Source organism: Eutrigla gurnardus (assembly GCF_963514095.1).
Source record: "Eutrigla gurnardus genome assembly, chromosome: 3".
Taxonomy (NCBI): Eukaryota; Metazoa; Chordata; class Actinopteri; order Perciformes; family Triglidae; genus Eutrigla; species Eutrigla gurnardus.
The window spans coordinates 8,909,341-8,924,731 of NC_139917.1; the positions used below are offsets into that span (position 1 = coordinate 8,909,341).

The window sequence follows — 15,391 nt, forward strand, 5'->3', positions numbered from 1 at the left end:
GTGGCCAATAAAATGTCTGTAAAGCGAACAACGTTGATCTCTGTGATTTATACAATTCCTTTCCAAAAATCATCCTCACATAGACTCTTGTAGTATGGTTAGGGCTGTAGCTCCTCTTGCTGACAGATTGTTTTCTAGGAACATAGGGTTTTAACAAAAAAAGTACAATAAGGTAAATAAAAAACGTACACACTGTACTTTATAGGCTGAATCAAGTTTGTTTAAACTATTTATATCTAAATGTGACAAGTCAATCATGAATACAATAATACAGTATTTCTTCTTGGTGTTGCGGAGAGGGGTTTGAAATGGCTTTGTGAGCTTCATTATAAAACTTACAGAAAATACAAATGTACTGTTTAACATTCAAATAATGTAAATAATCCACAATTAAACATTTAAAACAATGTCTAATTCAATAATGCAATAAATATACATTATGCTAATACGGTCGATATGTAATATACTGCACAATTAATTTGTTTTATATGTATGTATAAGTATGGGAACGCATTAAATACATGTATTTGTAAAGAATGTGTATTTGTAAAGAACTTTATTAACAACAAAGGATTCATACAATACAATAAAGAAAGGGCAGAGGCGGAGTGAGTTCATGGAGTTCAAATAAAATGTCCTTAAACATTTAAAAAGTCTGAATAACTTCAGCTCGTCACGTAAAGTGTCGTATTGCATTTCCTAACGTTGTGATAGTGCTGTGTAACGTCACCAAACCGAGCAGCGCGCGGCTGACTGCAGCACTTCCTCGAGGCGGCGGGACTAGAGCGCGCTTCGCGGCGACGCGCACGAAGGGGAAGTGGAAAAGGCGGAAGAAAGGACGTTGAATAAACTTGCCAACTTCTAGCCGACTGGCTAGAGATACAATTAGAAACTATGTTACAGAAGAACCGGTGACTTCTTTTTGTACAGATTCAGTTAGCTAACCCACCGCCCCCGTCTACATTCACTCACCGCTCTCTCAACTCGACACGACCACGGGACTCCAGTTTTCAAACAGACGTTGCTCAACCGACCCGAAGCCATCCACCGTTACAAAGTCACATTTAGCTTTCGTTAAAGTGCTGTGATAAACAGAGACTCGCACCACCGTTACACACCACCTGCTCGCCGGTTCGGCGGGACCCGGGCTTTTCTGCTTGTGGGAAAAGTTGTCCGCGGTTGGCGGAGGAGCCGACGAGGCCTGCAATCGAGGAGGCTGCATGTGTGAAGTCTTGCTGGCGTGGAGTGACTCACAAAACGTTAGCTAAACCTTCGTAAACATGTCGGCCCAGGCACAGATGCGAGCGATGCTGGACCAGCTCATGGGGACGGGGAGAGACGGTGAGCCCGGCTGGCTTTGGTTGAGATCGGTTACTGGTCGGACCAGGACAGGAGTTTGTGTTATTGCTAGCATTAGCCGAATAGCTAACCAATATGCCAGTCAGTGAGGCATGCTTTGCAAACCAAGCTAGCTAACATGAGGATAGCCTGCCGGCTAGCTACCTGTTGTGTTTGACACGTTAAGTTAAGTTCATGCAAACGTCACCCACGGGGAAAAAAACATGAATAACATGTTAGCACTGTGTTGATCTTGGTCAGTGTGCGACGATATTCTCCGTTGCTGCCTTTATCGCCACCAGATGTTGTCATTTCATTAGTCTCGACCCCAGTAGTTAACTATTGGGGGTTACTTGTTAGGTAACGGATGTGTGACTCATGCATGGCAATTTTGACACCTCAATGATTTGATGTATTGTGTTATGTTTAAGTTTGGGTCTGACTGGCAAGTCGACATGTCTTTCTGCCCTTTGGTTTCTGTTTTAAGGAGATAGCATGCGGCAGAGAATCAAATTCGCTGATGAGCGAGTCTGCAAAAGTCACCTCCTGGATTCATGTCCTCACGACATTCTGTCTGGCACCGTAAGTATCACGTTTATGGTATTTATATAAAGTATAATATCATGTACATTCCAGTGACAAAGTGTCAGGACAGCTCTTGTCATAGGTTTTGGCCCTACTCTTAAACACAAAATGACACAATGGATACCTTGATAGTGAGATGGGAGGAGAGGCTACGATACAGACCTGACACAGCACCACTAGGAAAGTCTCACATGTCAGGGTCACAGGCTGCAGCCAGATTTTGCCTGTAAACATTTGAAGTTAACTTTTAAAACGTATCCAGTTACTTTCTGTCCCCTAAACTGTGAGGCTGTTAATTAAAAAGGCATGTTTCCAACACCATTCATCAAATGTGAATGCAAAAAACCTTTTAATTAAAGTAAAATAAAGTGTTTTTATTTGAAATTCAACATGAGGGAGTACAAAATGAATACAAAAAGAGGTGCCCTGTATGTCACAACCATACAGAAATGCACCACTGTGATCTTTTAAGTATGTGAATAAAAAGATGATGATGATGATATCACATTTACAGTCTCTAATGTGATGCCATTTGAAATGCTCTGAAGACTGGGTGACATTTTAACATGTGAACTAGCGTGGAAACGAGTGAAATGATAAATGATAAATCATACAAACTTTCACTTTCTGATTTCTGACAGAGAATGGATCTGGGAGAGTGTATGAAAGTCCATGACCTGGCCCTCAGAGCAGACTACGAGATCGCCTCTAAAGAACAAGAGTATTTCTTTGAACTTGATGTGAGTAGTAAACACACACACACACACACACACACACACACACACACACACACACACACACATACACACACACACACTAAAACCCCACTAGCTGTGGCTTTTGAGAAAGTAGTAGTTGTTTTCTAAGAATCCACTGTACTCAGTTACTGAGAATACACATCTTTATATCGTTAACCAAAGGTGTCTAAAGTGAAGACATGTCAAATATCTAAGTGAGACAAACTTATGCTTCTCACATTTCCAAACATATCAGGTCTGAGTGCTGCTGTTGAGTTGTGACTGACTGCATAGTCTAATTTAAAGAACGATTGAGAGAAGGGTGAGCGTGGCAGAATGCCTTTATATTAAGCGCTAGCGATACAAATGACTATTTCTACAAAGAGTGGACAAACATTTCCCAAAAGTTTGTTGCTTTAGAAAGTTTTGGAAGATGCATGTATATCACATTTTTGTTTGTTTACACATACGAAAACCCATGTATCTCATGTTTTTTCTGCAGGCTGCTGAACACCTTCAGTCTTTCATAGCAGACTGTGACCGCAGGACAGAGCTAGCCAAGAAGAGACTTGCCGAGACGCAGGATGAGATCAGCGCTGAAGTTGCTGCAAAGGTGACAAACTCACGGTTGCTAGTGGGATTATCATCAGGTCTTTATGAATGCTGTGCTCTTTATAACAAGGTCAAACTCATCTCCTGGGGGAAAGCACACTCGCACCATCTGGTTACTATGAATCCAAAAGTGTAAAAGTACAGTGTAGAGAAACATTTTTGTCTGTGTGTCTCCTGTGATGAAAAGGCTGAACGCGTCCATGAGCTGAACGAGGAGATTGGGAAGCTGCTGGCCCGAGCAGAGCAGCTCGGTGGGGAGGGGAACGTAGATGAAGCCCAGCAGCTGCTGGAAATGGTGGAGAAGACACGAGGTCTGAAGAAAGAAGCAGAGGTCAGAACGTTAACAGCTGTGTTGTGACTACTTTATTATGTTAGAATAGATGAATGTCTTTAGTTTAATTATTGGGTTCAGACCATGACGATGTGTGATTAGCTATTGACATTACTAATATATTTCTTCACCTGTTGTTGTTGTTGTTGTTGCAGGATGTGTACAGAAACTCGATGCCAGCCTCCAGCTTTCAGCAACAAAAACTGCGGGTGTGCGAGGTGTGCTCCGCTTACTTGGGTCTTCACGACAACGATCGTCGTCTAGCTGACCACTTTGGGGGGAAACTGCACATCGGCTTCATTGAAATTCGGGAGAAGCTTGAAAAGCTCAGGGTAAGGGGTGCACAGGAACGAGCACACCCAGCTACTTAACATTGCATGATCATTCCTCAATTAGTAATTTCACTTATGTTTCCATTATGTGCTGAACATGGAACAGAATCGTCTGTTGGGTTGTTTCAGTTGTGTGCTATTTTTGTTTTATCCAGAAAGCAGTTGTAGAGAAACAAGAAAGAATGCGGACTAGAAGACGAGAGGAACGTGAACGAGACGACGAAAGAGAGCGACAGTGGGAGTTGGAGCGGGAACGAGAACGAGAGAGCGAACGCGAACGGGAGCGCGAACGAGAGCGGGAGCGAGAGCGTGAACGAGAGCGTGAATGGGAGAGGGAACGCGAAAGGGAGAGGGAGCGTAGGAGGTAAGAACATTGACGTACATTGCTACTGCTTACTAAGAGACAGTTGAGTGTCATCTGTAAACTGTCTGATTTGTGTTTCTGCCTTAGGTCGAGGTCTAGAAGCGGAGAACGATACAGGTCAGAGTGGCTTCTAATTTCACAATATCTACACATTCACAGTACAACTGAATACTATATATCAAGTTTACTTGATAGCTGTGATGCAGCAGTGTTTTATATTGGAATATTTTTAGATATTTTTTGCAAATATCGCTTTAGAACCAACCCTGATATGATTAATGGAGTAAAGTAATCTACAGTTTATTTAATCAGTAACTATTTTGATAATCAATTAAATGGTTTGAGTATATTTTTATTTTTTCAGAAAAAAAAGACAATCTCCAGCATCTAAAATATGTAGTGCTGTATGTCATTTACTACATCTACATGTAGATGTAGTAAACTGAATAGTTTTGAGTTGTGGAAAAAACATGATTTTTTAAAATGGCACTTGGGCTTTGGGAAACACTGATCGACATTTTTCAGTATCTAATGAAAATATATAGATCAAACAACTTATTGATGAATCATCAATCATTGACAGCAAAAATAGCAGTCCTACGCAGTCTGGTGATGAAGTAAGCAGGAAGCAGTTCAGAGGTTGAGGTGGCTATGGTGTACAAGTTGTAACAACACACTTGAAATGGTAAAAGCGGTGAATATAAGGTTAGTGATGTCATGAGGCTGCGGTTCAGAGCCGTATGCATATCTGAAAATAATACACCCCTTCAGGTTGAATAATACGATTTGAATCATAGCAGCAGTGTTACTGGGGTTTCCTTTCCTAAAATAGTCACAGTGGGGGACCTGAAAGAAATAAACTAAATAAATTAAGATCACCACCACTACTACATAAAAAATATTATACTTTATCAAATATAACATCAGTATGCTTCAGTTTATATCCTTTATCTGCAAATGTTTACCTCTTTTTTTCACTGTTTTTATGCCTCAACATCAGCAACGGCATCATATGACAACTTCATACAAATGTCTAATAGGATCAGATGAAGTGATGAATTTGGACATGGGTCTATACTGCAACTTGATGAGTCGACCGAGGTCAAGTTGGTAATTGTAATTGTACAATTATTTTTCCAGGGACGGAGGAACTTCGACTTCATCCTCTCATCGATCAAGACGCCACCGCTCCTCTCGTTCCAGAGAAGAAGGTGGAGATCGGGACAGAGAGAGGAAACATCGTCACAAGGAGAGGCACCGCTCACGCTCCCAGTCTCACAGGCACAAGAGGAAGAGGTGTGGCTTTTATCCATCCCTAACACATCTATACATATTAGGGACATTGTGATGCATATGTTGTATTGAAAATATATCCAGTTTTCATGCTCTGATATCTTACTTTCACCCTGCTAGGTCTGACTTGCTTCCAGATATTGAGAACCCTCTTTACTTTCCGACCATGTTGCAAAAACAAAATGTCAAACTCAAATCAAGGTTGTCAAGTCCTCGCTCTTGTGCTGGAAGTGTAATTTTCATGATGATTGTTTTTCCTCTCAGGTCCTCCAGAGAAGGATCATCTCACCCTCGTGACAGAGAGCCCTCGCCATCCCAGGAGAGGGGTAAAGAGGGGGCAGCAGGAGAGGGTTGGCGTGAGGACAAGGCGGAGTTCGGGGAATGGCAGGACAAGGGGAAGTCCCCCTCCGCGGAAACCGCCGGGGGCAGGGAACGAGAGAGATCCCTGTCGTACGAGCGAGACCGACGCTCCAGCTCTGAGGAGCGAGAATCCGGGGAGATATGAACAGGAGTGGACGCCTCCAAAGTCTTTGAATTGGATATATTAATTACTAAAAGGAGCATGGAGAGATGAGTGCGTGCTGGTGCGAATGTGTGTTTGTCGGCTTTGTATGTGTGTTCATGTTACACATTAGCAGGGGTGGATGGTGGAAACATAACATGGGGATGAGGGAACAACTTCAGTGGTGGCGGTCAAGGAAACATGCAAAATCTACTTTTATAAGACTGAATAATGAGGCTAGTGTGACCTGGAGCAGTATAGTCATTTTTTATGCCTTCTTGCCCATCTTATGTACAGTTGTTTCAACATGGAGGAGTGAGTGATGAGACGGCAGCCCTACTTCGAGTCTGTCTGATTTTACTCACACGAAGTGCTGTGTTTTTTTTTTATCATTAGTTGAACCTTCAATGTCGATCCTGTGTTTCCTGTTCTGTTAGAAGGAATCAGTCCGTTTCAGTAGCTGTGGATTCATTTACGTGGGTGGACTCATTAATGTGGAATCCCTCGCAGTTATGTTTGAAATGAGCTGTGAATGACTGAAGGCACTTCTGATGTTTGTGTTTTATTTGCTGCCTTCAAGCCATAACAATCTCATTTGGGAAATCCGATACACATCCCCGAGCCTGCCTTTAAATTCAGGACGCAGGGATGAGCTCATACTTAAATTTAAAAAAAAGAAGAAAATAAATTCACTTGTCCCCCTGAAACAGTTATCCAAATATTTCAACTCAGTTCCTGGCATATGAATGCATATAGACGATGTGCATATTTACATACTGACCCTTAAACACCCAGGGACTTGTGTCCTGTTTGCTGTGATACAACCTGGATGTACTGGGGGAATTTGCTGTGCCACCATTAAATGAATAAAATTGTCTGCTTCTATTCAACTAAAATGTGTTTTCTACAAATTTCTCTTCTACTTCACCATCTGTTTATGCGTCCAGTGTGGACAAATTAAGCAGGTTCTAATGTGTATAGAGATGGGCTGTAGCCAGATTATTCCTAACTCTTAGCTTCATTCATGTCTAACAAAATAATCTGTTTTTTTGGGGTTCAATTTGACCATTTTGGTCCTATCATTGATCACATCCATGCAGTAATGGAAGACAAACTTGCATCTTTTACACAATTTAAAGTTGCCACAGGGTAGAAATTCTCTTGTAATTAAAGTCCTGCAAAATAAAATGTACTTCATTACTACTCATTATCCAGAATGACCCATCTCCGAATAATTGTTATCACACAATTGTAATTTTTGTGCCAGCATCGCTAATGTTGCAGCTGGTAAATGTTTGGTGAACTACTTTATGTACTGTGGGGTGGCTTAATCTATAAAAATATATCATAATGCACTAATTGATTATATTTTGCGTTAATAATCTGCAAAGCTAGCTTATCAAAATTAATGCAGTGAATTGAAAAGTGTAGCCTGAAGCATATTACATAGAATATATAAAGTACAAGTACCTCAAAATTGTACTTAAATATAGCTGCGTTGGGACTCCTTTTGTGCTGATAAGTCCCCTTGGATAGGGAGACCAGCTGCAGTTACACTCCGAAAGTACAACCTGTACTCGAGTAGTGAACTGCGAAACACCCTGCAGCCTGTAGGTGGCAGAACACCACTGCCCGAATCAGAGGAAACGTCACGACGTCAACTGCTGGGGGGGCGATCCTCATGACGTCAGACGTAGTTTAGAAAAGAAGCGCGAGGAGAGAAGCTGAAGAACTGAAATGAGCGATTCTGGACTCATTTACTAAAGTTAGGAAGCGGGCCTCGTTAGCGCGTTATCACCGGGATGGCGCTGCTGAAGCCGTTTAGTAAGCTGCCTGGTTTGAACACAGCGAACATTTTGGTGAGTTTGTGTTCGTGTATTAGCTTTAACCGCTGACAGCTGCTGAGACAGAAACAGCGAGTAACATTACGACGTTGAGTCCGCTTAAGCTGCTGTCAAGATGAGCTAATAGGACAGCAAACATTTTAGAGTCAGCTGTTGTACTTTTTACTCCACTATCTTTACTTTTACTTGATCACTTTAGTTGTTACGCTGTTACGTTACACATGAATGCATCTAAATAGAATTTCAAAACAAAAGCATAACAAAGCATTGTATGTTCCTAAAGCTGTGGTTTGAGGACAGGACTCAAAATAAAATACAATTAAACAATGTCAGAATGGTGGTACCAATTCAATTCATGTGCAACATGTCAGGCGAGATTACACATTTTGGTTTTAGGGTCAAATGATGAAATGGTTGGGAACCACTTTCCTATTAGTATGGAGTAATTTAAAGAGGAGCTGTATATTTGAATTGAGAGATGTTTAAAATGTGTATAACCTGAACCTTGACTTGAACCTGTACATGTATGTATGTATGTGACACGTGGAAGGAATGGAAGAATACACATTTAAAAAGTGGTTTCTTTAGCGCTTTACACTATTAATGCAATGATTCATGTATGAGTTATATTTTAACGTGGCATCTAATTTGAGTGACATTTGAACATTATATTTAATAAAGGTTTATGGTGTAAAATGAACTTACACTGTGTTACCTTCCACCACATGCACTTATGAAGCCATGTTTTTAAAATACATCTTTGCATTAAGTATTCTTTTCTTATTTATTCACGGTAGTGATAATGCATGTGTTATCATCCAGTTATGTGCTGACTTTGAGTGTTTTTCCTCCAGCTGGTGGAGAACGAGGAGCAGTTTCAGCAGAGTTTAGCAGACGCTCTGGTGGAGGAGACCGCGGTCACTGTGAATGTGTAAGTACTGCTCTGTCCTTTTAAACTGCTGAGGTCAGATGTGCATTAGAGGAAGTGATCATTAAACACAGATCGTGAATTACCATCTGTTGTTCTGGTACTGGAGCTACACTTGTTATTTATTTTATATTTACTATTTTTAAACATAATACACCTGTATAGTAATATATTGTCAGTGCAAGGTATCTTTAACTGTCATAAAACCTTCTCTGGTGAGTCGTAAATATGGGAATCTGCACCATCTTATGTGACGTGAGCACAGAATGATCACCTCTTGTTTCCTACATATCAGTGACCACATTGAGCCTGACAGCAAGCATGTTTGTTGTACCCATCAGGAGACTAGCTAAGAGTCTGCCTCTGCCCGTGGAGAATGAAGAGAACCGTCCGAGGTTGGACCTCGTGGTGTTCATCATCAACCTGACCTCGGAGCTCAGGTATCTTTCAAATCCTCATTTATATTTCAGTCTCCTCCCCTGGACACACTGGTGAAATGTCTACTCAGTGTTGTAGTCTTTAGTTTGCCACATTGAAACTCAGTGATTTCTACTTGAACATTGTCCTTAAAGAATAGCTGTAGTTTTTGCACAAATAACTATTTGTTCTCTCTCTTAAACCACACATATAAGTGTAATACTTAAGTTATTAGAGAAATTTGAACTTGATAGCAAAGTATTCATGCTATGGTAACTAGGACTATGCAGTGCTTCTTATTCTGGTTTACACAAGTATTAAAGTGCAAGGCCTGGTTGTACCATTATGTAGAAACGGGCACTGAATTTCATTAGCATGGTGTGGTCTATGTATTTTATGTTTTACAGATATAATAACTTCCATCCAAATATTGATTGTTAAAGTTGCTCAGTACGAAATTCAGAGCATATCTATTGCCTCACATGGCAGCTGATGATGCTAACAGTGTTGACGGATGTAACACTGTCAGCATCTGAGGGGGAACCGGAGGACTTTTGTGACAACGCCGTTATCAGCCTAAAACGCAGTATGAGCGCGGTGCAGAGCGGCGGCTATTAGCTAGCCAGTGGGGCATACTCATGTGCACTAAAAGGCATGCACGGCCAGCCCGGCTGTGTCGACAAAGCAGGGGGAAATTCAGATTACAACACACACAGAGCGACTTCACTCTCTGCTCAGGGAACTATTACTCCACTATATCGTTACAAAGCTTATAGTTGCTGTTTGCTGTTATATTAATGCTCTGAATATCTAAAGAGAACCTTTCAAATGTATGGTATACAAGTTAATTGTGTAAAATCTATTGTTTTGTCCTAGTTTCCAGGCAGCAGCATCTTCCCTGAAATATTTGGACCCTGGATATTTCCTTGGAAAAGTCTGCTTCATGGTCACTAATGGTATGGCAATTCTTTAAGCATGTGTTGGAACTCCTCAGCTCCTTGAATCACTTAAAGGATCACAAGGAGCATTGATTATTGTGACCAACTTTTAGCTCGCCTTTTTTGTCCTTCTCTTGTAGCTCGTAACGCTCTGGTCCCCATTGAGCGCCTGGATGCCGTCAGGAAGCTGGCTGCATCGCTGCAGTGCCCCTTGCTGTTTGCAGAGGATAAGGTTTGTATCAACTTTTGTTCAAACACCTCTAGTTTAAACCTAACATATCATTTCAGAGACACATTTAGGTGTATGTAACAAGCACATAGAATATGTAGCATGTTGGCCACAATGAAAGCGGTGTATCTGTTGGTCTTGAGAAGTCTTATAAATTCTTGAATTTAGGTCCCTCGACAGAAAACACCTTAGAGCGTAATGTTAGGTATGAGGGCTGCTGCTAAAGATTATCTTCATCATCAATTAAAAGCTGCAGATTATTTTCTCAATTACAGTAATCATTTTTTCTATAAAATATCACAAAATAGTTAGAAATGGCCATTGTAATTTTCTATTTTTTTCTATTATTACTATTATTACAACAAAGAACAACAGCACATTTGTGACATTACAAAGAAAATCACTAAAGCTATTTATGTAGTTGTGTATTCATTTATCATGCAATTATATGTATTATCATGAAACTCTGCAGGAAGCCTGGGCAAGCTATTTGTGCACGTAGTTTATATAGAAAGGCCCTTCAGTTAGTCGATGGCAAGAGAAGAATCTTTTTTTTTTTTATCCCATTTGAAAAAAAGGCATGAATTACACATGAAGATGAAGATAATTTTGCACATCAAGATAGTGCTGAAGGATGTAAATAGTAAGACTGAAAATAAGTCATTACAAAGACAATACAACCAGAAGTCATGTACGTGAGGCCCCTCTCTGAAGCTACGATGGTCGTGTGTTTTCTATCGGGATGTAACGTTACTCACTCGAACAACAGGTATCTGCTCATTATTTCGCCTCGAGCTGAGAAAAAGAGTTGCTTCATAAAGATAACTGCTAATAAGATAACGTTACATTTTTTCATGACTAACTCACCAAGCTAGCAAGCCATGGTAACGGCCATGTTGGTCTGTAGTTAGGGGGTGGAACACCAGTTGTCTCTGACTATAGTACGTTTGTATGTTTCTTTAAAAGTAGTCTTGTGTGACTTTCTTCCTCTCCAGACACCAGATTGTGTGACTAATGCCACAGAGAGACTGAGGACCATCCTGAAAGTGGCAGCTGGCCTTGTTCCCATGGCTACCGCTCTCTCCCTGTCCAACCTGACTCGCTGCACCGTGCCCCGAGACCTCGACCAGCCGAGCTTCGATTAGTTCCTCTGGCTTTTTTCTCTGGAGGGATTTTGTGTCGTGACTTTTTCGTGCATATATTTATCTGTAGTAGTCCGTCTTCTTGGAAGGACACAGAAGATATTTTGACATGATGTCACAGCAGCAAAACGGATGTGAATGATATAATATGATGCTTCATGTGCATGGTTCTGCTGTAGGTCCTTTGCACACGAGCCATTTTGACACGTCACAGCAGGGAAAACAGGTGTAAATGATAAAATGCATTATAGTGCCTCTCTATTTAGTGTGTCACTGCCTAGTGAGGCTCTGGTCAGCCAGCATGCATGGGCCAGAATTAAAGTTGACATTTCAAAATGGCTGCTGTGAAAAGCCGGCACACTAATAGTTTGCTTTGAAGAGAACAGAGCCATCATTGATGTCATACTAACACCTGTGCTTTCCCTACAATGGAGAGTCACAAGGCCTCCCTGCAGCAATCAATGACACTCCCTAAACTCTGCTCAGTGTTTGACTGTTTGACATGAAGCACATTATTTTACACAATACAGTCACATTTTGGTTTATAGCTCATATCATATGTCCACTTCTATGCATATAATCCGTCCGTTAAACACACTCATAGTACACACAAATCATTTTGTCTGATTAGCTCTTTTCTCTGGACGCTGTGGGTGTTTACAGTCTGTGCTGACTGACGCGACGTGATTTCCAGCACAGCTCCGCTTACCTTCACCCTGACCTAGAGGGCTAGGTCAGCTGGATCCAAAACACCTGTGTGGGTATGCAGGGCCTGTACTGTGGTATCAACAGATATCGGTCTGCTCATTGTAGATCAGGGCCGATAAGAACGTGACACTGCACAGCTTCATTCAAAGCTGCAGAGTATTTCTGTATTGCTTATTGTAGGCTGTATAATTATACTATATGCTTTTCATGTATATACTGTGATGCATTTAACAGGAAAACTGTAGAGTACAAGTAAATAAATGATTAAAGGTCCTGTTTGTCACAAATTCTGCCCTCTGTCCTGTTTAATACTGGTGAATGTGAGCTCAATGGTTGGTCAGACCTGGTCAGAGGGGGAGGCAGCGGTGCCGGTGTGTCCTTCAGAGGGTTAGCAGAGGCTCCGTGCCTCTTGTCACGTCTGCATGCATGAACAAACACACACACGTACAAATTCTATTAATAGTTAGGTTATCATCATGGCAATTATCCATCATACAACCAAACAATGTTATGGCATCAAGTCAGAATCTGGAAGGACGTCAAAGGTGGGATGTGAGTGTCACTGATAACACCAATATCTTTCGCCCTCTTTTACAGATTTAACTCGTCATAAATAGTAACACTTGTGAAAAGTCACCGGATCAAAGTTATTACAATGACTGAACAACACATGAATGTCAGCAACAAGCTGCTGGATGGGCTGCTGGGAATTTGTCAAGATAATTAAGATAAACAAACAAAAAGGTCAACCTCATGGTGCGAGAGAGAAGTTTCAAGCTCAGTTCGTCCTCTGGGGATCGTCATGGCAACAGATATTTCAGTTTGGAAGTGGTGGACTGACATCGCCGTCCATAGAGCCATGCTGCTTATCTCATCATGGAATATATTTCTTTATATCTATAAAGTCTTGACAGACAAAAGGATCATAAATGTGTGTTTTGCACAGTTTATTTTCTGCAATAATCCAACAAGAAAAATCCCCATAGGTTTATTATACAATACGTCAGCAGCAGCTACTCAGACATCACCAACAGGAAGTCATGATCAGCTGACTGAAAATAAAACTGCATGAAGGAGTTTTGATGGTGTTACTGTGTGAAGCATTTAAGTGTTTAGTTTATTTAACCTGTGTATTTCTGTGTGTCCACCGCTTGAGTTTTATATTGGACCCGATTCCTGTTCGTCAGATGCTGGATTGGCTTTCAGAGTTCATGTTTTAACAAAGACAACCTCTCCTTCATACTTACTTAAAGAGGACTGATGTACGACTATTTCCCTCAGCATCAAGGACACGGGAGATGACAATATTTAAAAAGACTGATTTAGAGTGTGTGGGTTTTTTTTAAGAAAAGGAATCAAACTTGGAAATATAACTGAGAAATAATGAGAATGAGTAGAGCCACAGATATATATATATATCTTTTTATTTGTGATATAAGACAAAGGATTACAGTTTGTCCTTAGTCAAGTATCCTGGACAATCATAGCGATCAATCTAGCAGAAATAAACACGCTTTTTACTGCAGTTACAGGCGCACACACCATAACAGAAAACCCTACACCAATAATGTTAAAGATATACATAATAATCCCTATGATTCTCAACTCTATAGTGATATTTAAGATTCATTTTTGGTGGTGCTGTAAAGGATCAAAATCTTTCTTTTCTGTCATCCGATCCTGGCACGACCCATGTGACTTCAGCCTTCAGTCGTTATAGCCCAGCTCTTTGTAGCCGGCCCCCAGGTCAGCGATGACGGCGGCCATCACGCTCCTCAAGGCTTGCTGCCCGGCGGCGTCCAGTCCTGCCTTCTCTTCCATGACTTTGACAATGACCTCTGCAATCAGCTGGACAGGAAAGAGAGAAAATCACACAAGCTGTTTTTCTGAGGGAAACGAATAACTTGATGCCACTATAAGAGACTTCGCGAGGAAGGTTAAAACCATGCATTAAAGCATTCGCATCATGCACATCAGCCTCACCTGGAAGTTCTTGAGGGGGATCTTGTGCTTGGTGGCGTGGCTGTTGGCCATAGGTTTGAGGATGGCAGCGTGGTTGCCTTTGGCCCTCAGCAGCTCACCCAGCTTCTTGAGCACAGTGGCACCGTGGGCAGAAACCCCCGCGTCACCGGCCAGGTCACCCTGGGAAATGCTGGCAAACTTGGGGAACAGCTTCTGGGTTTCTGGGTGCTCTGTGAATAAACTGTGAAGAGGTGGGAAGAAAGAGGTGGAGGATTTGTATATAAATATAATCTTATAATAAATGTTTCAGAGTTTACTTGACTGAACAGTAAATAAATAAAAACATCTAAAGTTGCATTGTCTAAAACTGAGTAATCTTATCTTGTCAGAGCCACTGACCGGGTCAGAACCAGGCCCCCATTGGCAGGGTAGTCTGCCTCCACCGGACCCCAGTACTGCAGCACCTTGTCAAAGTCTGCCATGATCTGAGGAGACGGAGGAACGGGTCACTAAAACATTCATTTCAAAACTGTTGCAGGACATAAAAGAACAATTTGTGAAAAATCTTTTTTTATTTTTTTTTATTTTGATGACCAGCAGCACAAACTGCTTGATTCAGCTGCCCTCACTGAGTCTTTACTGCGTGAAAAGTAACCTTGATATAGCCCTGCATAATTCAGTGAAACCAGGCACTACTGATGCTCTTAAAGCTGACAAATAGTAATTAAGAGCAAATATTTTCTCTTCAATATACTTTTTTACTCTGCTTTATTTATTTTAACGTTATGGACAAAAACAGACTTCATCTTGGCATTTCTCTGCATCCTGACTGAGTGACAAACAACCAAAGACAATTATGTCTGCCAAATGATATGCATATTCCATTTAAATTAAGAGATGATCTACTTATTTTATATCTTACTTTTTGGTTTTGTCTAAATCAACACATATGATCAATATGAATTGTGAATTATTCAAATATAACACAATTAACCAAGACAGTACCTTCAGAGTTGTATAGTAGCTCGTGTGATTATCCCAAAGTCTTCTTGGCCTCACTTCCCCCCTCAAAACTGACCTTTTATACTCCCTCCGTCCTGTCCCCAAATTATTCCAGACCTCCCTCTCT

The 15,391-nt window shown here is 41.1% G+C and overlaps 3 protein-coding genes across 3 annotated transcripts; 2 read left to right on the forward strand and 1 right to left on the reverse strand.

The window, feature by feature from the left end:
• The first annotated feature begins 776 nt into the window (after positions 1-776).
• LOC311010390 (putative RNA-binding protein Luc7-like 1) lies at positions 777-6,990 on the forward strand. The gene is made up of 10 exons (XM_084004862.1): positions 777-1,341; positions 1,826-1,920; positions 2,565-2,663; positions 3,163-3,273; positions 3,460-3,603; positions 3,759-3,935; positions 4,091-4,299; positions 4,387-4,416; positions 5,440-5,595; positions 5,857-6,990. The coding sequence occupies exons 1-10, from the start codon at positions 1,281-1,283 to the stop codon at positions 6,095-6,097; spliced, it is 1,323 nt and encodes a 440-aa protein (XP_083860988.1). The 5' UTR covers positions 777-1,280; the 3' UTR covers positions 6,098-6,990.
• Positions 6,991-7,802: 812 nt separating this feature from the next.
• pane1 (proliferation associated nuclear element) lies at positions 7,803-12,576 on the forward strand. Its single transcript, XM_084005451.1, has 6 exons — positions 7,803-7,953; positions 8,793-8,869; positions 9,208-9,306; positions 10,160-10,239; positions 10,362-10,453; positions 11,446-12,576. The coding sequence occupies exons 1-6, from the start codon at positions 7,897-7,899 to the stop codon at positions 11,593-11,595; spliced, it is 555 nt and encodes a 184-aa protein (XP_083861577.1). The 5' UTR covers positions 7,803-7,896; the 3' UTR covers positions 11,596-12,576.
• Positions 12,577-13,730: 1,154 nt separating this feature from the next.
• On the reverse strand, positions 13,731-15,339 carry mb (myoglobin). The gene is made up of 4 exons (XM_084005109.1): positions 15,268-15,339; positions 14,662-14,747; positions 14,284-14,503; positions 13,731-14,148 (listed from the first exon to the last, which is right to left on the reverse strand). The coding sequence occupies exons 2-4, from the start codon at positions 14,742-14,744 to the stop codon at positions 14,008-14,010; spliced, it is 444 nt and encodes a 147-aa protein (XP_083861235.1). The 5' UTR covers positions 14,745-14,747; positions 15,268-15,339; the 3' UTR covers positions 13,731-14,007.
• Positions 15,340-15,391: the final 52 nt, after the last annotated feature.